Raw genomic sequence first — 27351 nt, forward strand, 5'->3', positions numbered from 1 at the left:
CTGGTTCTCTTCAGTGGGTGGCGCTCAATTGCAAGCGAACAAGGTTTAAAATCCAGCCCCCCTACCTCCTGCCCCCTTGGCCCTCTCTGCTCCTGTGCTTGGCTGGTGCCAGAGGAGTCCGTGTACCCTCTAGCAGCCCGCTCCCACTAACTCCTCTGCTCTCTGGCTCTGCCCTGGCAAGGCGGGTCACTTTTGGCTGTATCCCTTTCGTTCACATCTCCCTGTACCCCAAGATAGACCATGTGAGATAGCCTTTAACTCCTGGGCTGGATTACCAACTTCCTGTCTCTTCTTTTTCCTTTTTCCTTTAATTCATTTGAGAATATATGCTCTCAATACCTGCACCGTATCCTGCTCCTTGTTAATCCTGGACAATATCAGAATAATGGAAGCTACCCCATCTGCCTTGCATTTCACCCCTTCACTATTTTTTCCAGTCCCCCAGATCCACAAAGACCTTTAAAAATTTTTTTCAGCACCAAGAAAAGCAGTCAAGGGGCAAGATCGCTGTTTTTAAGCCAGGTGAGACCTGATTCCACCTTTTCCTGGCAGTGTGACCCTGGGCAAGTTACTGACCTCCCTGAACCATAGTGGCTCCTCTATAAAATGAGGTATGACAGCATCAGCATGAGGATTGTTAGAAGGACCAAGTGAGTGCTGATGCCTGCATAATGTTAGCGCCCTACCTGGCACATGGTCAGGACCCTCAAAATGTCAGCTCGCCTATCATTTGCTCCCTCCTCTAGGACTTCCCCCTGGCCAGACCCATAGGTCTGGTTCTCCAGTTCTCTTGGCTGCAGTGAGAAAGGTAGGAGGCACCATGGAAAGAATATTCCACCACTTATTTTTCAGGTAATCCCAAATAACTGACTTTGCCCCATTTCCATATATCTCTGATGGGCTGAATAATATTTTAAAACATTTGCCTTGGGATACCTGAGTGGCTCAGTGGTTGAGCATCTGCCTTTGGCTCAGGTTGTGATCCTGGGGTCCTGGGATCGAGTCCCACATCGGGTTCCCATGGAGAGCCTGCTTCTGCCTCTGCCTCTCTCTCGCTATCTCTCATGAATAAATAAATAAAATCTTTTTTAAAAAGAAAGAGAAAGGGATCCCTGGGTGGCGCAGCGGTTTGGCGCCTGCCTTTGGCCCAGGGCGCGATCCTGGAGACCCAGGATCGAATCCCACGTCGGGCTCCCGGTGCATGGAGCCTGCTTCTCCCTCTGCCTGTGACTCTGCCTCTGTCTCTATCTCTCTCTCTCTCTGTGACTATCATAAATAAATAAAAGTTTAAAAAAAATTTAAAAAAAAAAAAAAAAGAAAGAGAAAGAAAGAAAGACGGACAGACAGACCAGGCAAGCTTTGGCTCACATCTGAGTATGGACTGAGTTCATACCTGCTACAGGGCTGATAAGACCTCACAGGCTCTGTGAGGACTGCTATTACGATTACTTGAGGTGGCCTACAAAGAACAGCTGGCCCTGGGCTGGGATGTTAGCTTTCCCCTTGCCACGGTGAATCCCATCCCACAGTCCTGCCATGGGCCAGCACTCTGGCTGGAGTCTGGGTATGGAGTCCACTTGCTCCAAACCCGGCCCTGCCTCTCACTAGCAAGTGACTCCAGCTCTCCAGGCCCCTGGTCCCTAATCTGTGAAAATCGAGGCAATTCCTGTTCCCTGAGAGAATCCCTGTCCAGGCAGCTGTGATGCTCCAGGGTGGTAGCCCTGCCCCATGTCTACTCTCCCTTGCTGCTCCCCACCCAAGCTCTGGCCTCACCTTCAGTGGTGAGGCTATCGATGAAGAGGGAGGAGGAGGTGGTGGTGAGGTCGCCGTCAAATGGACTGAAGGAGCTGTTGGGGGAGGCTGAGGCGTGGCCCTCGTCCTGGAAGTCCTCACATGTCCTGCCCTCCGCCTGCAAAAGAGACCCAGCCCTGCAGCCCCTCACCGGCAGGCAGGCTACACACAAAATAGCCCTCAAACGGGAGGATGGAAGGAGCACCTCCATCCCTCAGGTGCCAGAAAACTTAAGATTCCAGTGCATGGTTCAAGTGTGGCAAATGAACCGAGGTGAGGCCCTGAGTGCATTTGAGCTTTCCACTTTATCCTGAAAACGTCTTATCTTCCAAGGCAATTTATCTGTCAGCTGCTTCGAATCCTTCCTCGAGGAAGGAGCCGAGATGCCAATCTTAAACAAATAAAGCAAATCCGTACATCCGCCACAGCCAATGTCAGAAGTGGGCTGCTAGACAAGATTTCTATTCGGGCCAGAGAAAGCTCATCCAGCCTTACTAATAACGGCAGTGCTGAGCGCACAGTGTGGGGTCTGGGGGCTTAGGTTTTGAAACTTTCATATCCCACCAGTTGTGAGAGGCAGGTCAAGTCATTAAATCTTTCTCTGCTCCAGTTTTCCTGTTCTGAGCAGGGGTGCAGGGGGTGGGGTGGGAGGTAGGGAGGGCACTAGCCCCCAACTCCTGGGGCTGTTCGGATTAAATCAGAGCAGGTGTAGGGCAGCATGCAGTGAAGTGCTGGGCATACCAACGTGCTCCTATGGCAAGAAGGGAGGGAGGGGGAAAGGACGCATGGGTGAATGGACCTGTCTTTGATGGTACAAGGTGTAAGAAGAATAGGATGCTCCCCACCCAGAATCAAAATATTGAGCATTCTAGAAGACCCCATCAATGAGAAGGAACCTGTATGGGATTCTAAATGGGAGGAGGTGCCTGGAACAATCCTCCTCACTCCCAGGAAAACCTGTCTCCCTGAAAAGCCTGAGGGCTGGAGCCAGGGCAGCTGCTCCGAGAATGTCACCAGCCTCCCAGAGGATCCAGCTGTGGCCAACACCATGCCCAACGTACCTCTGCAAGCACCAAAAGCGCTCCCAGAGAGCTGCCTGCCCAAGACCAAGTCACCAGAAGTGCTTTTCTTAGGAACCCAGAGAACCCTCTAAAATCTCCCAAGTCTGATCTAACTGGCTCAGAGCAGTCTGAGAAACAAGTCCCAGATGGAGAGGAGAATTTCGCCAAGAGCCAAAGATGTCTTGGGAAGAGCTACTGGGGGAGGGGCCTGCTGGCAGCCCTATCTGTTCCCCACAGCTGGACTCACTGAAGCTTCTTACCTCCTGGGCACAGCCGTAGGCCAGCCACTCCTGGCGGTAGCGGTCAAAACCACTGGAGCATCTGCAAGGGGACCAAAAGGTAAGAAGTGTGATGGACTGACAGAGAAGCCCTCCCCTTCATTCCACTCTGCCCCCCCCACCCCAGTTCATTAACAGCTCTCCGATGATGATGGCAAGGAGGGGGCCGATCTCCCAGGGCTGCAGTGATCAAGACCACTGGGCAGGTGCCCTCCTCAGCACCAGGCAGCTCTGGGACCGCAAGCCAGGCCCCCTTCCCCAAATACTCCTCAGAAGGAAGGGAGGCTGTCTGTGGCATCTCCACTCTCCCCCCACCCACCTTCCCAGGACCAGGGCCACATCTGTCCAGATGCGTGTATAGGGAGCTAGAAGGACTGCACAACCTCAAATGAACTTTAAGATCCTCTTGGCTCTAGGCTGCTATGAAACTGCTGAGAATCCAGGGAATTCACACAAATGTCTTCTGGGGAAAGTCTCGCTTATTCACAGATAATCCTCGTCTTTCTTGGGGGAGAGACCTAAACTTGACAAGCAGAGGCTGGGCTGAAGGTGGACATCTGCAGATTTAGCCCATACCTCCTTGTGTGATCATTAAAGGGCAGAAATGAGGGTCTTGCCAGAGGCTAGGAGAGATGAAAACCTGGCTGGCCAGCATCCCAGGAAAGGACACTGTGCAGCTCCTCTGGGCTGGAAGATGCCAAGAACTTCCCTAGGGAAGGGGTGGGGGTATGAGAATGAACCAGAGAATGTTCTCCATGCTCGAATTTCCATTCTTCACTCTGGTGCCAAGGGAATCCACTAAGCCCTACTTAAGCTCTGGGACATCTGCATGGGAAGGATAATATCATGAGCCACCAGTGCTGAGAAAGGATTCATGGCTAGTTAATTTTCTTCACCAGCAACCGCCCACCCATCTGCCGGAGACCTGGTGAGGCGGAGGATTTCTGAGCACTGTCAGTGTTTCCTTCTGAAGATGCCTCCTCAGGGTCTGAGATGCTTCTCCTGCACCTGGGACAGCCGAACTAAGCCATCCTCCTCCCCTGACACCCCCCGGTCCTTTGTGCCCACTACTTTGGAGCACAGAGGATTAGGGGGTCTACTGGGGGCTGGAAACTAAAGTTTCTTTTCAAGCCAAACTAACTGCTTCTTTCAAGGACTGAGTCTTTGATATAGGTCTAAGAGCATCACATTCTAAGCCCTGAGCCAACCAACCCAGATGCAGAGAAAGGCATGAGACATGGCCTCTATTGAGCGCCTCCTGAATGCCAGGTGCTGCCCCAGCCATATGCTACTCCTGTACTATATCATGGGACCCTCACGGTGATGCTGTAAAGCAAAGACTAGGGCCTTCATTCCCTCGGCCAAATCCTGGAGTTAAGGCCATGCTGAGACTCCGGAGTGGGCCCTTGGGGTTGGGGCTGGGGGTGCAATGTGGGATGAAAGGAAGATACCATTATGGTAAGTGAAATTGTCTAAACCAGATCCAGCCTCTGGGTAAGGAGGGGAAGCTCTGGGAGGCTGCGGAAGGCAGAGTGAGTGGGTGGCGAGGAAGGGGAAGCTGAGAACCCACAGGGTGATTGCAAGCAGCTGTTGGTGGGAGACACCCCGGTGGCCAGCCCCTCAGCATCAGCCCTGCCCACTGGCTCTTTAGGGACCTGGGGTCAGCTCTCAGTTGGTGCCGAGGCTCCAGAGAGCTGGCAAAGAGAGGGCCGTGCTAGGGTGAGCCCAGGCCCATGGGCACTGGGGGACAGGATTTCAGCCCCACATCAACCTCACTTGCTCCCTGCTGGAGCTTCTCTGTCCCAGAGCTGACATGACCACAGCAAAGGCAATGTCCACACTCAAGGCCTTGCCCTCCCCCACCCCTTGCCCTCTCCCTCCCTCATTAAACTGTCATGGTCTCTGGCTTTGGGCGTATGTTTTAAACAGGGATGTGTCAGTGTGAGGGTTCTGCTTTCATCTGACCCATTTTAAAGTTCTCATGGCTCAGCTCTGGTTGGACACTGAGTCATGTGGTGGCAGCCAGCCCCAGGATCCCAGGGCTCATCTGAGGTCATCTGGGCTATCTCTCCATGCTGAGACAGTGGCTCGGAAACTTGAGAGTGCATTAGAAGGACCACGCTGCAAAGCTGCGCTCCAGGAAGAAACAACGTGGGTTCTACCCTAGGTATTCTCTCTGAGGCTCCATGCCTTTTGTGCACAGGGCCTTGGACACTTTGCAAAAATACTCTTTGGTAGGTTGAGAAATTAAAATGATGGCATATTCCTCACCCATCTTTCCCCAGGTCACATACCCACAGCCCATTTTACAGGGAAAATAAACTAAGGCCCCAGGAGAGTGAATAAGAGCACAGCTGGTGGGAAGAACACTTAGGAGCCCCTCTCCTCCTGGCCTGGGCTGTGTCCTGTGCTGGGCAGGCCGCCTGTGAAGGCAGAAGCTTCTATTTCGGCACCGGGATATTTGAAAGCAGCGAAGGAAACGCTGACAGATGCACCACAGCTGCAAGGAATGCGGAGACTCTGTAATTTGCAATTTGCAAGATTGCCCTTGTAGGCCCTCGGAGTTCATAGGGCTTCCCACTCTCATGAGAGCTCTAGTCCCCACAGAAATGCCCCCCCCCCCCCAGCTATTTATCTTGGATGGATGAACAGGGCTCAAATTGTGAGTCTAATCTGTAAGGAAATGATTTCAGAACAAGGAGTGAAAGATGAGTTGGATTTAAGAACTTTATCCTTGAACCCAAATCTCATCCAGAATTTTCCCTGTTTCCAGAACCAAGCTAACACAGCTTTGTGGCCTGCCCTAACCTTCCACAGATGCCCACAATTTCCATACCCCCGGTTTTCAGGAAATCCCATTACAGCCTGACAAAGATCTTAAGGTGATGTATGAGGGTCACGGGGCTCTCCTCCAATGGCAATGGGACTCTGGAGCTGGCAGGTCTCACACTGGTTTGCAGATGAGGCGCCATGTTGAAATGCAGGCTCCTGGGCTCCCCTCCCAGAGATCCTGATACTGGGGGTCTGGGGTGGGCCCCAGGAATCTGCATATTTAACACGAGACCCAGCTGATCCTGGGATCCTCCCAGCTATGGACCATTCTTCGAGAAGTGGTGCCGAGGGATGAACCAACCCTTCCAGCATGTGAGGAGAAGCTGCAGTAGATGGGATCTCTCAATGGTCTTCCAGAAACTTAGAAACTGGGACCCTGTAGCATAGTCCCCTTGATTGGTCACAGGCCTCAGGGAAAAATTCACTCCTGTGACATTCTAGTCCTCGGGGGCACAGCAGACTAGCTAGAGAGACTCTCATGTTGGCAGCGAGGCCTGAGGCATGGGGGAAGGGGGCGGGGCCTCCCTCTGTCCCTCCCCCACAGCCCACTGGTGGGAACCAAAGGCTCAGCCTGGGCACACACCTCTGCAGGACATGGCACCAGCTGCAGTTGAAGGTCAGGTCCGAGGACACACAGGCGTCACAGCTCCGATGCTGCAGGCAGGCTGCAAGAGAGAAGGCGGTTGTCCCTCAGCAGCACACCCTCCCCCATGGACCTCCATGGACCTCTGAAAGGCACAATTCTCCCAAATGCCGGGCCCTTACAGAGCTATGAAGTCTTTGTGTAGCAGGGACCCTCGTGGTCATTAACGCCACCCTCACTTGAGTCCAGCCCTGATTCTTCCATCTTTTTCTCCCTCCTCCCCTGTCCTCCTTCCTCCTTCCATAACCGGGTGGTCGGGCCCTGAGCTGGTGCTGAGGATTGTGCAGTGAGTCCCGGTACCTGCTTTCTTGGGCCTTACAGTCCTAGGGGCAGACAGACACCAAACAGATCATCAAACCGACAGAACTACATAATTATCATTGTGATGAGGCTTGTGAAGGAAACTTACAGGGGCCTCGAAGCATGGACCAAGGGATCTCACCTAGTTTGGGAAGTTATTCTGCTGGGCTGTTGCCTGCAATTACAGGGGTGAAAGGATTCTTTGTCTTGAGATACGTGTGACATAAACATCGTGTACGTTAAGGGTGTATGACACACTGATTTGATACCTTTATAATGCAATATGATTGCCATTGTAGGGTTAGCTACCAGGCTGCTACCTCACATGAGTATTATTTCCTCTTGTGGTAGAAACAAGTAAGAGCTAGTCTTCTAGCAAGTTTAATGTTTATAATATGCTTTTGTTGGCTATAATCACAGAAAAGGATGTTTAAGATGTTCTGGTTTGCCCCCGCCCCAACCAGTGCTAGCTGGGAGCACCCCCATTCCCTCACATTTGGCCCATGTTGGGGGGATTGGCGCCAGAAATCCTCCCCTGGCCTGTCTCTTCCTCCTCACTCACCTCCTCACTCACCTCCTCCCAGGGAAGCCTGAGCACTGCTGTTTGTGGGGGTAAACCAGGCATTCATAATTCCATTCCTTTCTTCTCCCTCTCCTCTTGGAAGTGACCTACCCTGGGATGGGGGGTGGGGGACCATGTGGATCTCTCTGCTCACTTGGTTTCACATGTCACTTGGGGAGTTCCCGAACCTCACTGTGTCTCAGTTCCTCATTTATAAAACAGGGATCCTGATGCTCTCTGCTTGGTACACGTGCAGTGAGGATGAAATGAGGTAACACTGGAGAGGGCCTGTGACAGTGCGGGCCATATGCTGAGCCCAGTAAGTGCTGCTAGTGATTGACTGTGATCTTACTCGTTCTCTACAGTGTACCTACCAGGTATTCATCCACTCATTCATTCATGCATGCATTCATTCATCCTTCCTCTTTTTTAAAAAAGATTTATTTATTTCAGAGAGAGAGAGAGAGAGAGAGAAAGAGAGTGCGAGCTTAGGGAGGGGCAGGGGGAGAAAGAGAGAGAGAATCCTCAAGCAGACTCCCTGCTGAGTGCAGAGCCCCAACAGGGGCTCAATCCCTAGACCCAGAGATCATGACCTGAGCTGAAATGAAGAGTGGGACCCTTATCCAACTGAGCCACCCAGGCACCCGCCGATTCATTCTTTCAACAAATATTTATTGAGTGCCTGCCACAGGCAGACACTGTCCCAGCTGCTGGAGATGCACGGATGAACAGGGAAAGACAGACAGACCAGCTGTCTGCATGGATTCTGCAGTCTAGCACAGGAGATGGCCAACAACACACAGACAACAGAATCTAGACTAGGGTTTCTGGCAGTGGGCTGTGAAAAAAGTGCCACAGGATGGGGAGGCAGGATGGCCATGGAGGTATGTTCTATTTGGGGAGGTTGGCGAAGGCCTCTGAGGAGAAGTCATTTGGGCAGAGATTGAGAAAAGGGAAGAAGCAAGCCTGGAAGAGGAGAATTCCAAGCAGAAAAGACGTTGAACATAGAGGTTCAGGAGGAGCATGTTCTAGCCATGTTCCCAACAGCAGCCATAATGCTAATGGGCTGGGCAGAGTGGACAAGCTGTGGAGCATAGGCATGAGGAGGAGCCACAGCTGGGGCCTGGCCTGGAGCAGGGCTGGAGAGCAGAGGAGTTAGTGGGAGCGGGCTGCTAGAGGGTGCACGGACTCCTCTGGCACCAGCCAAGCACAGAAGCAGAGAGGGCCAAGGGGGCAGGAGGTAGGGGGGCTGGATTTTAAACCTTGTTCACTTGCAATTGAGCGCCACCCACTGAAGAGAACCAGCAGCTGCCACAGAGCCTGTGTGTTTTATTACAAGGAGAACCAGGCCCTCACCCAGAGGAACTGTGTGCAGCACAAGGGCTCATGTGATGAGCAGCTGAACAGAGTAGAACACAATGACAACAGCAAGAAGTGACAACTAACTCAGAAAAAATAGCCACTTTCAATACTTGTCACACCCATTTCTTCACTGTGTGAGTCTTTCTGGGCTAGGACTGCAATCCATTGATTAGGGAGCCAGTTTGCATTCCATGGACCCCCAACAAGATGGCAGCTGGGAACCAGCCCTGGGTGAGTGGGAGAAAAGCTGCTTTGGGCACAGCGTCACCTTCAGTCACTGTGGGAGGGATTGGCTGTAGGTGGCACTGTGTCCTTTCAGTAGAAGAAGAGCTCTCCAGCTGTTTTGTGTGCTGCTGTATCCAGGGCACCTAGAACAGCACCCGGCACATGGTAGGCAGTTTACAAATGTTTATAGAATTGATGGATTGGCAGTTTTGATAGCCCTGTTTTACAGGAGACAGAACTGAGAAGACTTAGAGAGTCAGGGAGCTAGGGGCGGCAGGTCTGGGTTTGAACTGAGGTCTGCGGGAGCCAAAATGCTGAGCTCTTAGCCTTGAGGTCCCAGTGGGGGCTTCCCTGCCCCAGCGCCCACCCTGAGCCTGTGCCACCTCTTCATGTGTCCTCCAGAAGAGTGACCAGGAGGAATCAGCCACAGAGTGCAATGGCTTGGAGAAAGACCCTCCATATCTCTGGAAGAATCTGGCTAAGTCCTGCCCTACCCAAAGGTAAGGGAGAAATCCTGCATGGGGGTGGGGGAGATGCAGAGTTTTCTCAGGCCCAAGTTAACCGGCGTTCCAGGGGTTCAAATCATAGCTTTGACCCTGCATAGGTCCCATAGCGCTGACCCTGCCCCATCTACTGTACCCACATAGGCAACCACATGGGAGCCCACAGCCTGCTCATTCCCAGTGGCTCTGGAGGCTCCTTAAAAAGGCTCTAGGCAAACTGGCCCTGAGAAAAAAGCCTGGGAGCCTCGGTGGGGTATGAGTACAACCCACTGACCTTTATTTCTCATCTGAATTTCAGATGTCCTGAGTGCTATTAAATGCTCACAAAATTCACTGGAGGGGTGGGAAGTGGCTAAAATGTACAGACAGTGTCCCAGAAATGATTCCCACGACGCTTCACTTCCGCCCAGGCAGCTATCCTGCCCTTGGATGTCCTTGCTCCTAAGTGCAGTTTATTCAAGTTCTAGAACTTGAGGTTTGCCCTTAGCAGTCCTTGAGGAACCCCTGCTTCTCAGGCCCGGGTCTCTTCTGCATAGAAAGAGGACAGCTGGGGTAGGGATGGGGCTGTGACCAGCAGGGGGTCCTAGTTGTGTGACCCCATGGTGTGTGTGTCCTTCCTCTTTCCCAGGGGAAGACACCTGCTGAGTTCTGCTGAGACAGACCTAGTGTTCAAGAACTTTCCTCCTCCCTTCTTCTTTCTCCACCCACCCTGCTTCCAGAACATCCAGGGAAGAAGAAGGGAAGGCAAAGCAAGAAATGCCCCAGAAGGCAAGGAGAAGGGGTCTCTGGAATGGAGTGCCGCATGGAGTGCCCTGGGAAAATACCTGAAGGGAGCCTGCCTCTCCCTCTGCCTATGTCTCTGCCTCTCTCTGCCTCTCATGAATAAATGCATAAAATCTTTTAAAAAATAAAAATGCAAGAACAGGGTACACCTGGCTGGCTCAGTCTGGACAGCATGTGGCTCTTGATCTCAGGGTCATGAGTCTGAGTCCCAAGTTGGGCATAGAGACTACTTAAATAAATAAATAAACTTTAAAAAATAATAAGAAAATAAAAATGCAAGAACAGGAGTGTTGTTCTCCTTTCCCTCGCTCTCCCCAGCTGCCCTGACCACATCTCGAATAGCATCCAAATCCGATCCTGTGGGGTCCAGGGCAGCAGCTGGGGCCTCGGCCATGGTGTGCCCTAAACTATAGGTGAGTGGGGGGGAGACGTGGGGCAGAGGGCCAGAACCACGGTTCTTGGAGGACTGCTGGCTAAATTGCCTTATTCCCTCCTGCCTCTGGACTCTGGCATTACTCCTCATCTAAGGAAAATGTAGCCAAAAAAATATAAGGACCAGTTCATTCAGTTCCTGGATTATCTTTCCTGGGGGCTCAGTCTAAAAATTTTCAGAGGTACGTTTATCTTGGGTTTTAATTGTGTGTTAGTAACAATAGCTGTCACATGTCAAGTATAAACCACACCTCTGGACATGCCAGTTAGTGGCAGAGTTGCCATTAATGTCCTCAACTCTACCTACTGTGGTTCTGACTCTTACCACAGCTCTGGGAGGGAAGTGGTGTAAGGCTCATGTGACAAATAAGAAATGGCAGCCCAGAGAAATTAGGTGGCCGTACCCACACGGGGGTCAGTTGTGGGCTAGGGAATGGAATCCAGATTGTTTGACTATGAAGCTCGTTCCAGGACAGTGGAATGCCCTCCCTCGGTGGGAGCACACTCTACTCACTTGGCAGTGGGGTGAACTCCACGGCTGATGTGCTGGTGACCTTGCTGGGGTCCAGCTCCACACGGTGGTATTCGAAGATGGTCCTTCGCCGAGATTCTGAAACAGAGGCAGAGCCTGTCGTCAGGAGCATCTCACAGCCAGAGGCCTCTGAGGCTTGTACCTGGAGCCTGACAGGTGGGCAAAAGATTGCAACGAATGGATGGGGGAGTCAATATGTAGTACTGAGGGTGGGAAGTAAACTCATCAACCTGGGACAATGATCTTGAAGCTGAAGGGAGTCAAGAGGACACGAGTTGACCCTGAGAGCTCTGTATTGTAAACAGGTTAAACTACTCAACACAGAGGCCTGGCTACTCCTGGGGTCAGGGCGTAGGAGCTCTCATGCTTCTGCGTGGCTCTCTGCCTTTGCAGATGCTGTTCCCTTGGCCCATAATGTTCTTCTACCCCTTCTCTCCTTGTCTAGCTTATGCTTCCTGATCCAGCTCAGGGCCACTTCCTCTGAGCAGCCTTCCTTAGTCAGCTCCTTCCTCTTCTTAGGCCAGGAACCCTGCTCCCACTGCACTCCCCATATGTGTGGTCGTGAAGGTCTATCTGGGTGGTGGGGCCATTAGGCTATGAGCATCTGGTCTTGAACCTGACCCACAGCAAATGCTCCGCAAATGTCTGCAGATGCACAGGCTGAACTTGGAGAACCTTTTCCTTCCTAGGTAGAAGCCAGAGCGAGGTTCAGAGCCTGGGGCTGGGCTTCTGTTCTTCCTCAGTCCCTGCAGGAACTCCCTACAAGACATCAGTTTCAAGAGATCTGAGTTCTGATTTGAGTTCTGCTCCCAATCTTAGGGCCCCAGTTTCTCTTCTGTGATGTGGAAAGACAGAAACCCCTGTTCCAACACACTTGGGAGGAAAAAAGTGTATTATCGATGAAAAGACTTCTAAAATGACAGTCTGAGATGCTTTGATATTTCCCACTGCACCCCCACACCCACCCAAGAACTAGGACTTAGGGTTGGTTTCTTTAGGCTCTGGAAGGCTGGCAGCCAGCCGTTGAGCTTTGTGAATGAATTTCCCTACAAGGAGAAGGGGTCATGTAGTGCTTGGCCTGCCCAGTACCCCATCTTCCTTTTGGAAACAGCATTCCCTTTGGGGGAACCGCCCCTAGCCCACTCCTACAAGTGATCTGCACTGGAGCTACCATCTTCCTCCATGACCCTGCTTCCCTGGCTACCCAGTGATTGGTCCAGGGCTGCGCATCTGATGTAAGCTGGACCAATCAGAGACCTTCCCTGGGACTTTTCAACTGTAACCAAAAGGTCCTTTGCTTCCTAGTAATGAAGCTGAGAAAAATGCAAGCTCCAAGGCCATGGATGGCCATAGGTCCAAGCTCATACGTGAGCCTCATGAAGTAGGACATACTGGTGGCTTTCCAGGCTCTGGTGTCCCAGGACCTGCCCTGGTCCCTGTCTCCCTAGCTATCAGTTCTTCCTTTGATTCTTTGGGCTACTTCATATCACTTTTTCCACTTAAGCTAGTTTTAGTTGGGTTTTTGTTACAGGAAGCCCAGAGTAGTAAGGACATAACTCTCTCTCAGCTGAAGATGGTTTGGAAGAAGCTTCCCCAGGGTGCCAGCAGAACTCTTCAGGCCCAGTGTGCAATAGCTGGGTGCCCCATCCCCCAGCCCTCCTCCTGAATGAAGAATCTGCTTAAAAGAACATCTCATCTACATTTCTATCATTTATTTATCCCCAATCTTGGAATCAATGCCTCCTATTAACCCAAGATTGAACCCCAGTTGGTCTGGTGTTAAAAAGTTCCTGTGTGCATGATGGAAGTGTCAGCCCCTGAAACATTCTCAAACACAGAATGTCCTGGAAACATTCTATGCAATGAATGAGTCCTGACTGTGGAATTTGCTGATTTCCAGGCTGTAAATACTTCCTGCGCTGATCTCAAGCTACCAATTTGGAGTCACTGAACACAGCATTGGGAAGAGACGTGGTCACTCTACTCTTGTGACTGCACAAGGGTCCCTGGCACACCGTATTTCTTCCCGGTTTCCTTACAGTAGTACTCTATATCCGCGACTTCACTTTCCTGGTTTGTGACCCATGGTCAACCACGCCACTCACCTCCCTCCATCTCCTCATGTAGGCATTTTATCATCTCACATCAGCACAAAAGAAGGGTGAGTATGGTACAATAAGATATTTTGAGAGAGAGAGACTGCACTCACTTAACTTTTATTATATTATGTTGTTATGATTTTATTATTGCTTTGTTTTATTGCTAGTTATTGTTAATCTCTTACTGTGCCTACTTTATAAATTAAATTTTATCATAGGTATGTCTGTATGGGAAGAAACATAGTATATATAACCTTCAGTACTACCCATGGTTTCAGGCATCCATTGGGGGTCATGGAACGTGTCCCCACGGATCAGAGTGGGGGTGGGGGACTACTGTATTTGTGTTTCTAAAAGGGTAGAAGAGAAATATTTACAATGTTTCTGTCAAAACAAATAATTAAACCAAATGCCAGCAATTGTGTGCTTATTTTTTTCCTAAGCAACCCTAAGTCTGAAAAGGAAGGGGCTGAGAGGCAAGCCTCATAAATATCAGTCACTGCCCAATGTCTACAGGATTACCAAGGTCCTAGGGAGGAGAGACTCCTCCATCAAAAGCTGAAGGAATGAGGTTCACAGAGCCTTGTACACACACACACACACACACACACACACTTTTTTTTTTTTTTTTTTGGTATAAGAAAGGCCTGTGGCCAAGCAGGAGTGGGGTCTGGAAGAGATTGGGGTGAGGAAGGTCACCCTTCTGCAATTCATCTGCTCCATTTCTAATCCAAACAAAGGCCCGTATGCACTGCAGGCCCCTCCCTATGTGACACCAACTGCTATGGGAAGGTGGCCTGGGCTTTGAGTGAGCCTAGGGAATGTGGGACATGTAGATAGAGGATACCTGGGCAGCCTTCAACAGCTCTGTCCCACCCGCCCCCCTCAAGGGCCATCCCTCTTTCTGAAAAATTACCCTTTTTAGCACTACAATGTAAGAGTAAGAAAATAAAGTGAAATTCCAGGTCTTCCAAGGGGCCTAAGACCATGGGGTCTAGAGTCTATGTAAACCTTTCATCCTTTCTCTGCTTCCTCCTTCAAGACCCTGCTCAAGGGACACACCCTTGTTAAAGGCTTCTCCACCCTCCTTGGGCTCAGTTAGTGGCCTTTCCTCTGAGCTTCACAGCCTCTTGCAGGATGTCTAGCATCACCTGTTACACCACTCCATCAATATTGACTTTGCTGGCCACCTACCCTACCAGGCTGTGAGCTCCTCCAGGGTGGAGCCTGCAAGTTATCTGTGTCCATCTCCCAGCCCCTAGCACCAGGCCCTGCATATAACAGGACCTCAAGGAATGACTGAATGAAGGAGTGTTTTGTAGATAGTCACAAAACCTCAGCAACTTATTACAGCTTTAGCCTACAGCCTAAAGCTAGAACACCCTTCTGCCTCAGCCCACCAGACTATGGTCTTTCTCAAAAGGTCAGCCCCCAATGGGCTCTGCAGTCAGACATGCCCTTTTCTACCTTAGAGCTCAAAGTAGGGGAGAACCAGCTTTCCAGATTTCTCCACCTGCAAGGAGGTAGAGAAGAGCTTACTCCTGGGATTGGAAGGAAAGTGAAATGCGAGGGACAAGTGGAGTCAGGGTTGGGCATGAATGGAGACATGAATTTGTCAAGGAGGCTGATTTCAGGGATGGAGAAACATGAGGAGCAGCCAGAGAAGGCGAGACTCCCAGCAAACCTCACACCAGAATCTAGTGATGGGCCTCCCCACCACCTGGGCTGGGGAACTGGAGTTGGGGGTGTAATTCAAGTGATAATGCAGCCTGACAGGGCCAGATGCACTCCAAAGACCATCATCTCCCTACCTCAGGGCAGAGGAGAAGACTACAGTTGGAAGGAGGATGAGGGTGGGTGTGCGGAAATAGACCTCTGATTAAAAATATTTGCTCACTTCAACTGCCAACTTGTACTTGTTTAAGTGTACAGCTTTGGCAATATTTTTATTTCTCTATAAACAGAACTCTTCATATCCCTGCCGGAGTTCTTTGCTTTTGGATTATCTCGCCAACATCTGGGGCTCACCCAAGGATGATGACGTCCATCTGCATGACCAACAGATCCCTCCGGAACCAAGACAGAGGCTGCCCCAAAGCCACATTTCTGGCATCTTGAGACATTCTGTTTTGATCTCTGCCTCCATTTGTCAAAGATTCAGAAATACTAAGGTCCAGACACAGAAAGCCCTGATGCCCAAACAAGAAATGTTAACAGCTCAAAAGAGAGGTTTGCATGTCCCATTTTGTTTCAAAACCAGACATCAGTGGGGAAGAGTTGGATTGGTCAGAAGAAATCAGACTGATGAGCCCTACCACGAACTGCCCTCCAAAATGGGTGGTTATGGTATAAAAAAAATATAAGATAGTAGTTTCAGGATAAGTTTTCAATTTTCTCGTTCATGTCTTTCTTTGTTCATTTGACTATTCATTCAATAATCATAAGTTGAGCCCCAGCAGGGGACCTCAGAAGTGGGCACAATGAGGGTCCTGTACCCCAAGGGGCAGGCCACAGTCTGAAGCCCTGAGAAATTAAATACTCATTAACTGGTTTCACTGATTCAGAACCTCTGTCAGTTTTGACATTGGCCACACTAAAATTGCTTTTATATTGTCCATGAAAGAAGGAGGATTTTTAAAAGATTTGATTTATTTATTAGAGAAAGAGAGAGAGAGAGAGAGATAGCAAGAGAGAGCACAAGCAGGAGAGAAGGAGAAGCAGGCTCCCTACTAAGTAGGGAGCAACATGGGGCTCCTTTCCAGGAGCCCAGGATCATGACTTGAGCCAAAGGCAAATGCTTAATCAACTGAGCCATCCAGGTATCCCAAGAAAGACTTCGTTTTTTTGTTTTTTTGTTTTTTTAAGATTTTATTTATTCATGAGAGATACAGAAAGAGAGGCAGAGACATAGAGGGAGAAGCAGGCTCCCTGTGAGGAGCCTGATGTGGGACTCAATTCTGGGATCCCAGGATCACACCCTGAGCTGAAGGCAGATGCTCAACTGCTGAGCCACCCAGGTGTCCCCAAGAAAGAGTTTCTTAAACAAATGAATAAAGGAAATTATATTGACTTTTGGGAGCCCTATGGCCAAATAAAGAGTGTATAAGCTACCCTCGTGTGTTTTGCCTGCCTCTGCAAAAAGCTGCTGCTAATTGCACATAGATCTTTTCTCTGCATCAGGCATGCTCTGCAGATGCTCCGCTGCAAAGCTGGTGTAACAGTTTATGTAAGGAAATAATAACAAGGAAAACTCTGGCTGTTTGCAGCATCTCCTTCTCTCAATCCCAAGAGAGAGACTGTGATGAATTCCCCCTACCTTTCGACAAGGGTGGGAAGAAAATGTTTGGAGCCTGGGGAAAGACACAGTCCCGCAGACCAGACTGGGTTCAGTAGCTCAGGGATTCTGGAATAGTGGGAAACCAACCTGCACTTCTCCTAGCATTCCAGGCAGAGAGGAGCTTGGGTACAGAGACAATGATACCATCCATTCTGGTGGCAGTGTCCCAGAGAGGCTTGGACAATGGGAATATCTTGGTAATAATAGGAGCTGCAGACCAAAGAGCTGCCTCTGAATTTGTGTCTCATTTAAGCCATAGTTATTTGGGATTTCCTGTTATTTGCAGCTCAATCTAATCCAAACCAATACCCTACTTGTGGGTTGAATAGAAGACCCAGAGGAACCTCTGACCTCCCAGCCACATAAAATCCATCACTCCCCAAAGCAGAGGTGGTGGCCCATTTAAAAACCCAATGAAGGCCATGGATGCTGTCCCAGAAAAATGCATGCATATGAATATGCTCCACCCACACTCCAATACTCTTCTTAAAGTCTATGCCAGGAGCCAGGCTTAAAAACCTCTGACAAAGAGAGATGCAATTAATTACCAAAGTATTCCCTCCACTTCAAGCAGCATCAGGCCCCTATTCTCACTTGGTGATCACCAGAGAGCAGAAGTCAAGGTCCAGTGGCACCCACTCTTGCACTATTACTCATTTTTTGACCACCTGCTCTTTTTCAGGCACTGAGCTCAGTGCTGGGGCCATGGTGAGCCCCCAAGGAGCTCTCACGACCAGCTGGGGGAAGGTGCCCAAGGAAACCATGAGTTCTGCTGCATAGAGGAGACAACATCTGAGCTAGACTAATGGATTAAAATTTTATCAAGTGTCAAAACGGCTGAAAGTGCCATTTCATACAAGAACCATGTCATAGATATGTGGACAGCCCTTGGCATGGTCTGAGGAACAGGGCATGCAGGCCAGCAATGCCCGGATAGAGAGTGGTGGACAGAGAGTGGATAGGCTGTGCCAGCTGCACAGGACCTTGAAAGCCACACAAAGGATTTTGACTTCATGCTGCAGGCAACAAGGAGCCAAAGAATGACATGATCAGATCTTACAATGACAAGAAGACATGGGGGTAGGAGGAAGGAAATGAGAGACTGGGAGCTGCGGGGCTGTGTCTGGGGGTCAGATGCTGGCGTTCCCTGGCAGGCAGAGCCAACACCTCAGCAAACAGCACCTGGAGTCCTGAATCCAGCAGCTCCCACAACAGAGCCCTGCTTCACAGAGCAGGAGGGACTGCCCTCCTGTTATTGCAGGTGGGCTTTGCTTCCTCCCCTGCCCTTCTTCCTGCCTCCCCACATCTCCCTGGCTGGCTCTAAAACAGCCTTTTATTCCAGAATCATAGAGAAACCTCATATGCAGACAGTCCCTGAGGGATCTGGCTTCCTCTAATTCACCCTTGTACCGCAGCTGGATCCAACACACATTTCCTGAGACTCCGCCAGGCCGCAAAACCCTGTGAGAGAGGCACCAATGAGACCGCCACAGGGCTCAGTAATCCACCTGGGTGGGGGGACTTGGCCACTCAGAACAGCCTGGGATGTGTCACACAGGGCTGTGGGTGTTTGGGGAGCTGAAGAGGAAAGGATTCACCCCTCCAACTGGAATGGGGCAGGTTAGATTTAGAAAATCTCAATGGTCAACCCCAGGTTTAAAAAAAAACAGAAGATCTGGGTTTCAGTTCTGTCTCAGAGCTGTGTGATCACAAGTAAGTCACACTTCACAAGCCTCTGAGCCTCTGTGTCCTCATTTAGAAAGTAAAGACTTCACTTGCAGTGTTGGGAGGATGACCAAGGAAGATACTGTAAAGCTCAGAGCCTGGGGATGGGATCATAATCAGTGTGGTAATCAAGCCTCTAAAATGGTCCCCAGTGACCCCACCTCCAAGGTATTGACACGTTGTGGAATCCAGTCTTGAGTGTGGGCTGGACCTAGTGATTCGCTTCTAACCAGTAGAATATGACAAACACGATGGGATGGCACTTCTAAAATTAGGTTACAAAACGACTGACCTCTGTCTTGCCCACCCTCTACTGCTGTCCTGCTTGCCTACTCTGGTGGGAGCCAGGGGCAGTGTTATGAGCTGTCCTTATGAGGAGGTCCACACGGAAGGAACTGAGGTGGGGCCTCTGCAAGGAAGTGACTCCTGCCAACACCCACGTGAGAGCTCTTGGAAGCACACCCCCACCCCAGTCAGTGGTTGAGATGACCATAACCTGGCAAGCACCTTGAGAGCAGCCTGGGCAAGATCCTGAACCAGGGGACCTGTGCTTTGCTTCCTGATCCACAGAAACTCTGGGCGAAACTCTGGGCTGATAATATGTTTGCTGTTTTGTTTTTTTAAAGGTTTTATTTATTTATTTCAGAAAAAGAGAGTGCTTGTGCACGTGCAAGCATGAGTGAGGGGAGGGGCAGAGGGAGAAGCAGACTCCCCACTGAGCAGGGAGCCCGATGCCGGCGCAATCCCAGGACCCTGAAATCATGACCTGAGCTGCAGGCAGATGTTTAACTGACTGAGCCACCCAGGTGCCCCTATGTTTGCTGTTTTAAGCTGCTAAGTTTCAGGATACTTTGTTATGTAGCAATAGCTAACTAATACAATCAGAGAGATTGAGACTATGTAGCAGCCGGCTCAGTACAGGCCTTAACCAGCCAGTTAAGAGCAGATGCTGTCTGTAGAGCAATGGATCAGGGTCTTGCCAGAGCACAAAGTGTTCATGAAGGTCAGGGAGGGGCAGGTGGAGTGGTGGGAATTTATCTTGCGGAAATACAACGGTGCATAAAAATAGCTCCTTGCAAGAATAGTCACTGCAGCATTATTTGTTGTAGTAAAATGGAAAACAGCTGTAAAGCCTATGTTCAGGGGTTTGGTTAAATTAAGGTACATCTGGGGCAGCCCCGGTGGCTTAGCAGTTTGGCGCCGCCTTCAGTTCAGGGCGTGATCCTGGAGACCTGGGATGGAGTCCCACATTGGGCTCCCTGTATGGAGCCTGCTTCTCTCTCTGCCTGTGTCTCTGCCTCTCTCTCTCTGTCTCTATGAACAAATAAACAAAATCTAAAAAAAAATTAAGGTACATCTGTGCGACAGACTATCTAGTAGCCATTAAAAAGAATCAAATATGGGCTGATATGGAAAGATGGGCAGGATATACTTCGTTCAAGTGCAGAACAGTGGCATCCTATGCCAGCATTTGCGTTAAATATCCAAATGTATGCTTATAGCTCTAGAAATAACCTGGTAGCCAGGTTGCCTCCAAGAAGGGAAACTGAGGACAGGGGTCAGGTATGGGAGAGAAAACTAATTTTTCTTTTCTTTTTTTTTCTTTTTTTTTACCCATTGCCCCCCCAAACCTAACTGTTTCAATACAAACTTTTGTATCTTTTGAGTTTTAGGCCAGGCACATTTATTTGTGTAAAAATATCATTTTATAGATTAGGATAAAGAAGAGCATTCATATGTAGCAGGAGAGTAATTCATGTTAATGGCAAAAATTTCAAAGATGATGTGCACATGGATGAAGTTTGGGAAACTGCTACTACAGCATGTGATTTCTTCCTCGCTAGCTACAAAAATCACATGAAAGTATTGTGGTCCTGGCATCTGACCTATGACACACCAGTATCAGGATATCACGTGCCCCTATTTCTACACTGTTTGCTACTGTACCAGATGTCTTGCTGGATTATAAAACACTGCATCATCGTGTGCTGAAGACTAACATAGTAAGATTCTAGTACAGGACTCAGACTCGATGTGCCAGACATTGGACCAAACACTTCATGCACATCATTGAGTTCATCTTCACAGTAACTGTAGAAGGCAAGGACCACTTATATCCCCAACTACAGATGAAGAAATGAACTTAAAGAGGATAAGTGACTTGCCAGAAGTCAGATGCTTATGGAGAGTTTGGACTCCACTCGACGCTTCCAATTCCAGAGCCAAGCCCCTAACACTGTACTGATGGAAGTGTGCTGGATAAAGGCTTATAACGTGAGCCCTGGTCCTTTCTCTCAGAGTTCTGTTAAGGACAGAGGCTCCATTCAGATGATGAATCCCTCCATGACTTCTTCATTGTATCTCAGTAGCACCCAGAATATAGTGTATAGGGGCGCCTGAGTGGCTCAGTCCATTACACAACGCCTTCAACTTAGGTCATGATCCCGCAGTCCCACGATCGAGCCCAGCATCTGGCTCCCTGCTCAGCAGGGAGTCTGAGTCTCCCTCTGTCGCTCACCCCACTCACGCACGTGCACTTGCTCTCTCTCTCTCAAATAAATAAAATCTTAAAAAAGAAAAGAAAGCATAGTGCAAAGTAGGAACTCAGAACACAGAATCAGAACACTCAGAACATTGAATTCAACCAACAGATGTAAGAAAGTTCCTTTGCCTGGAAGCCCTAGAGTTCCCAGAATGGTGGGGCCTTGCCTCTCTATAGGAAAGCACTTGGTGACTCTGCACACATCCTCTCATCCAGCCTGGCATGGCCAGAGTGGAGTTCAGAATATCCCCCAGTCCCATCCCCCAGTAGGCAGAGGACTACTGCATACACAGCACAGCAGAAGAGGTCAGGTTCAAAAGTATCTGAGCCAGGGCTCTAAAAACAGTGGATGGCATGCCTGCAGGGCCTTCCCCAGAAATGTGAAGCCAAGACTCCGGTGGGGGTGAGCAGCAGGTTGGAAGCAGGAGAGAAAGAGCTGTGACCCTCCAAAATATCAGAACTGGAGAAGGACCAGGAAGGAAAAAGCACCATTCCAGCTATACCTCCACTTTAGAAGAAGCAACTGAGGCTAGAGAGATCTGATCTGCTGAAGGACAGTTAACTATGTGGCTCAGACTGGCTTCCTTTCCCTGAAGCCCCCTGTGATGCTCCTATCACCTGGGATGGGGATGTAATTATGGTTGTGTTCTGGGAGCCCTCAAAAATCCTAATTTGGTGTCTTTGGAGGCTTTCTAAATGGACTGGGTGCTGAGTGGCTCCCCTCCCCATCCAACAGAGCAGCACTTTCCACTGGTGATTTCATTGGGGGGAAAATGGTTCCTCGGCTTTAATGAAAAACTATTAGAACTCATTATGCTCCATCTTCCCTTGGTTCCTGCTCAGCTCTCTGCCCTCCATCCACCCCCTCCATTGCCAATCCCCACCCACCCACAGCCTGGGTCAGTTGGAGCTCAGTCTTTGAGCTCCCTTTGAGAGCTCTGCTGGATCCCTGGGGACTCACCTGGTACATCCGGGGATGGGTTGAGAATCATGAAGGCGTCTGATAGTCCTGCTTTGACGGGGTGCTGGGAGGAGCTGATTTCCAAGACAGACATAGGGATCTGTAGGGGGGGGGCAAGGGGGAAGAGGCTCTATCTATCCCTGCCAAACACCCCTGAGCCAGCCTATACCTCCATTCTGAGCTCCAGATGCATCCGCCTGCTCACGGCACCTCTCAGAGGACTCAGAGACATCCCAAATCCAATGGGCCCCCATCCAAATTGCAAGTCTCCCCCATACCGTCTCCAGTAGATTTCCTTTTCTTCTTTGCTTTTAGTGGATGGCATCTCCATGCAGGCCAGAAACCTGGGAGTCACTCCCTTTCTTCTATCCATGCCCCCCTCCTCCTAACACATCTCCAAAGCCTATTAATTCACTTGCTCCCTGGCTCTTAAATCTGTCTAGTTGTCTCCGTCTCACCCCATCCTACTCCAAGCTGGCAACATCTCTCTCTCCAAAATATCTCCCAGCCTTCCCTCCAGGCCCCCAACAATCTGTTCTCCACTCTGAAGCCAGAGTGACCTTTCCCATAGGCAAAGGGCCCTATCTTGCCCCCTACTCTCTCCCCTCCAGCCTTGCTATCTTTTTTCAATGCTTTGTACCAGCCATGCTCTGTCCTGCTACAGGATCTTTGAACGTGATTTCCCCCCTCTCTCCTCTTTGCTTCCTTAACTCCCATGAATCCTGCAGGTCTCAACTCTTTTCCTTAGGGAAGCCTCCTTGATCTCTGCTGAGATAAAAGGCCTCATGAAAAAAAAAAAAAAAAAAAAAAAGCTTCATGAAAGGCTCTCCTGGCTCTACTTAGGAACAGTTGTCTTAGAGGTTATTCTACATTTGTTTGTGCAATTACTGTCTATCTCCCCAACCAGGCCTACATCTCCACAAGGGTCAGGCCTATGGCCCTCTCATTAACTGCTGTATTCCCCACACTGAGGCCAGTGGCTGGCACATTGCAGGTTCTCCACAGATAGTTGCTGAATGAAGACCCCAAGACCCAGCCATCTCTGCGGCTACGCTCACTCACCTCTTTGTAGCCAAATACAATGCGGCCGTCATGGTGCAGAGCTGCTTGGAAAGTGAAGCCGCCCTTGTCTTCCCGGCCTTGGAGGTACACGTGGTCCCACTGAACAATAAAGACTGTCCCTGGGGAGAAGGCAGAGACCTGGCTGGACAGGGAGGCAGTGCAGGGAGGAGGGCCTGCAGAATCGGGATGGTATGGGTGAGGGTTGGGTGCTCAAGGGACAATCTGGTGAGAGTGAGACAAACAAGCCTATCATGTTTGTCACCTCTGCTAAGAGCCAAGCACTTTTCTTTTGTTATCTCATCAGACCCTGCTAGGTCGCAGGCCTCTTGTTCCCAAGGTACAGAAGAACCGAATGCAGGGAGGTGGGGTGGCTGCCTGGCTGTGTGACTGTGGGCAAATACCTTGTCCTCTCTAGACTTTGGGCTCCTCTAAAGGCAGGGGGACAAGCAAGCCCTGGAGCCAGGTGACTTAAACTCTGAGATCTGGTCTCACCATTGTCAAAGTAAGCGACTGTTGAATTATCGGAGTAGCCAGGGTTGAAATTGGCCATCAGAGGCGCCACATACTGAGTAGCTGTGAGCATCCGATGGATCGTGTCGCCCATGAAGATGAAGCCTGGGGTGGGGATAAATGCGGAGAGGTCACCAGAGAAGGCCTAGAGAGAACTTGCATTCTTGTGCAAGGAGGGAGAGCACAGAGGGAACTGGAAGCGAGTCTCCTCTGTTCCCCATTTCCACCTGCTAGGCTCTGGGTCTGGTGTGTATGCAGCAAAGGGGCTCCCAAGCAGAGAAGGCTCTCCCTGCCCCTCTAGGGGGCTACAGACTCCCACCTCTCCCAGTCCCTGGGAAAGTACACGGGAATCAAAGATGGGCTCCTCATAGCAGCAAAGAGCCTGGTCCCAAGAATCAGGCTCTCAGGGAAGTCTCCTCCTCTCTCTCATTCATAGGCTCAGAAGCATAGGGACCACAGGGATTGCCCACGCTGGCCTGAGTTAGCCCTGGGACACACACACACACACACACACACACACACACACACACACAAGCAAGTCAGCCAACATCAGGGAGGTGGCCCAACACACACACTGATCTCCCTCCTGAGATAGGGGCCCCAACAGAGCCCAGTGTGGGATGTGGGACCCTCTACTGTCTGTCTGTGTACCCCTGCCTCCAATGAACCTTCCCAGGTAGGCCCCTGGGGTTCTGGCTGAGATCTCCAAACCTCCCCCAGTCCCACCGACAGACACAGCCTTACCTCCAGTTGCTATGGTGATCTGCCGCAGAGGATGCCCATAGAAAGGAAAATCAAAAGACAAGACCACTCTCTGCAGGCATAAGAGAGAATCAGCATGGGCAAGCTGTAGGCCAGGAGGTTGGACACCCACACTGCTGCATGCTTGTTTGCACAGGACCAGGGACAGGCAGGTCCCAGACAGGCCCCCAGGACCACAGGTTGGCACCTTAACTCTGGCCAGGCCCCCCAGGGGCCCCTGAAAGGCACTTCCCAGATCATGGACCTTAGGCCACAGTCATGCCCACTATTGGGCACAGGGCCTTGGCCCCCAGCCTCCCGGCCCAAGGCAGTGCTGCCAGGGACTGGCATACTCACCGAAGCCTGCCGGTGGGTGTTGGAGAGGATTCTGTGGACCTTCACTTGGCTCTGGTTGGCCTTGGCCACGTCCACCCACAGCTCCCGGCTTCGGGGCTCGCTGGGGCCATACAGACGGGACACATAGTAGTTATGGTTGTCCTCCTGCCACCACCCAAGACAGAGACCACAGCAGCTATGAAGACTCAGGCTGGCCAGGAGTCATCCTCTGCCCCTCCCCTGCATGGACTTCTGATTTGAAGTCCCAGCCCTCCCTGGATCTGGGGCTTCCAGGACTCCTTTAGGCCTGGATGTCCTGGGCTCCCCTTGGCCCCAGACCATAGCTCAGTACCAGGCCCGTAGTCAGGCCCCAACAGCTCTGGCTCCAGCCAAATTCACACCTGCTATACCCATGCTCAGCCCTTCCATTCCCAGATATGCCAGGGGGCTTTTCCTGCAGCCCCTGAGTATGCACAGAGCATGCCCAAGGCAGAGCTGAGCTTGGAGCATCAGCAAGAAATAGACAGGGCAACCCCAAACAGAGCTCTCGTCTTCAGGGAGCTCCCAGACTGAAGGGGAGACACAGTCACTGCCCTGAGGTTACCCTTCTTAAGGGAAAAAAAAAAAAACTGGATCTTAGAAGCCACCAGTATAAAGATGGAGGCAGAGGGGTGTCTGGGACAGTCAGTCGGTTAAGTATCCAATACTTGGTTTCAGCTCAGGTCAGGATCTCAGGGTTGCAAGATTGAGCCCCAAGTCAGGCTCTGTGCTGAGCAGGGAGCGTGCTTAAGATTCCCTCTCTCTCTCTCTCTCTCTCTCTCTCTCTCTCTCTCCCAACCTCCCTCTCTTTGTCCCTACCCACTCTCCCTCAAAAATAACTAAATAGATAAATGAAAAATAAAGATGGAGGCAGATCCTTGATCTTGGGGTCATCTTGTTAGTCTGATGGAGGAAGCAGGCCTTATGCAAGTAGAACACACAGACACAGGCCCTTAAGCAGAGGGAGAATTCGGGGCCCACGCGACAGTCGCCAGAGGGCTGAGAAAAGGAAGAGAAGCAGCCGTGGTTCCTTCAAGACATTTTTAACCTCTACCATGAGCTCGACATGGATAAAATAAAGAACAAGCTGAACACAGCAGGCTGGGAGTTAATTCTGTAAAGTCTCTCCTGCACAGGAGGCATTTAGGGCCAGGACTTAAAAGAGGACAGGAACTAGTTAGCAGAAAGGGTGGCAGAGCCAGGGAGGAGGCGATGTCATAGCATTTTGCCCATCTGGGAGCACCAGCCGTAAGGGGGCAGGAGGCAGAGAAGGCCGGTTCACTTGGCCGCGGCTGCAGAGATGGGGCTGCTGACCCATGAGGAGGCCCGGACGCAGTGGGTCATTAATCAGGCTGTCCGGTGACAGTGGCTGCAGACACAGCAGAGCAGACCATGTTCTTCCTGCCAACCTGCCAGCTGCCCAGCCGGCCCTTGCCCCGGGCCCAGCATGAGCAGGGACCAGGGATGCCTGTTCCCTGCACCCGCCAAGAGGCAGACTCTGCTCTTCTGACAAGTGACATGCTCTGGGGACCTGGGGTCAGGGCAGGGTCGGGAGAAGATGAGCAGAAGAAGGATGGTGTGGTGGGGGAGGGGGATCTCCCCACTGCCACTGCCTGGTTCCTCCCCTCCAGCCTCCAGACGGCCCACCCCTCCACCTACCCTCGGTGCAGCTGTCAAACAAATCTAAAGCACGTGCAAGGCCACATCACTGTGCTCACAAACCATCTGGGGCTCCCACTGTCTTCCAGACAAAACCCAAACCGTGGTCTCATCAGGAGTCAGCTCCAATTTCTCCAGCTTCACTGCTCTCGCCTTCTCTCATTACCCTGTACATCCTTGTGCACCCACTCATCAGCCCAGACTCCCCTCAGGCCACCAGTGGTCACACATGCTGATCCTCCTGCCTGGAATGACCTCCTTGCCTTCCTCCCCAGGCAGATCCCCACTTTGTCAATGCTCCACTTAAACATCACCTTCTTTTTTTTTTTTTTTTTTAAGATTTTATTTATTTATTCATGAGACACACACACACACACAGAGGCAGAGACACAGGCAGAGGGACAAGCAGGCTCCATGCAGGGAGCTTGACGTGGGACTCGATCCCAGGTCTCCAGGATCACGCCCTGGACTGAAGGCAGCGCCAAACCACTGAGCCACTGGGGCTGCCCTAAACATCACCTTCTTATTTATCTTCTCCCACTACTTGCCCTGTGAGGACGTCTATCCTTTGCAAATAGCCCCCACCATCTGTGGGGGATGGGAGTTCTCAACCTCTCTCTCTCTCTCTCTCTTTTTAAATGTAGGCTCCAGGTCCAGGTGGGGCCTAATGCAGGACTTGAACTCACAATCCTGAGATTGTGAGTATGGCTGTCCCAAATTCCTGGGCTGTCTCTATGGGTGAGGGGGAAATGAATGGCCCCACAGAGCAGAGCAGGGTCTAGCCGGTTCTTTAGTCCTTATGCATGCCCTGCAGGTTTGTGTCCACAAAAAAGTATGTTCAAAGGGCACCTGGGTGGTTCAGTCAGTTAAGGGTCTGCCTTCTGCTCAGGTCCTGATCCCAGGGTCCTGGGATCCAGCCCCACACCTGCTCAACAAGGAGCCTGCTTCTCCCCCTCGCTCTGCCCCTTCTCCCCGCTTGTACGCATTCTCTCGCTCTCTCTCTCAAATAAATAAAATCCAAAAAAAAAAAAAAGAT

The 27351-nt window shown here is 50.8% G+C and overlaps 1 protein-coding gene across 1 annotated transcript in view; it reads right to left on the minus strand.

Moving 5' to 3' along the window:
- The window catches only part of PLXDC1 (plexin domain containing 1), a 61597-nt gene that overhangs the window by 8317 nt on the left and 25929 nt on the right, over positions 1-27351 (minus strand). The window contains exons 3-11 of the mRNA XM_041726638.1: positions 24639-24782; positions 24285-24354; positions 23523-23645; positions 23031-23149; positions 21969-22068; positions 11287-11382; positions 6546-6627; positions 3113-3173; positions 1774-1909 (exon numbers count right to left, since the gene is read on the minus strand). Of these exons, the coding sequence (XP_041582572.1) occupies positions 1774-1909; positions 3113-3173; positions 6546-6627; positions 11287-11382; positions 21969-22068; positions 23031-23149; positions 23523-23645; positions 24285-24354; positions 24639-24782 (931 nt within the window). The remainder of the gene's footprint in view (positions 1-1773; positions 1910-3112; positions 3174-6545; positions 6628-11286; positions 11383-21968; positions 22069-23030; positions 23150-23522; positions 23646-24284; positions 24355-24638; positions 24783-27351) is intronic.

Source organism: Vulpes lagopus, chromosome 12, assembly GCF_018345385.1.
Source record: "Vulpes lagopus strain Blue_001 chromosome 12, ASM1834538v1, whole genome shotgun sequence".
In the NCBI taxonomy this organism is placed as follows: domain Eukaryota; kingdom Metazoa; phylum Chordata; class Mammalia; order Carnivora; family Canidae; genus Vulpes; species Vulpes lagopus.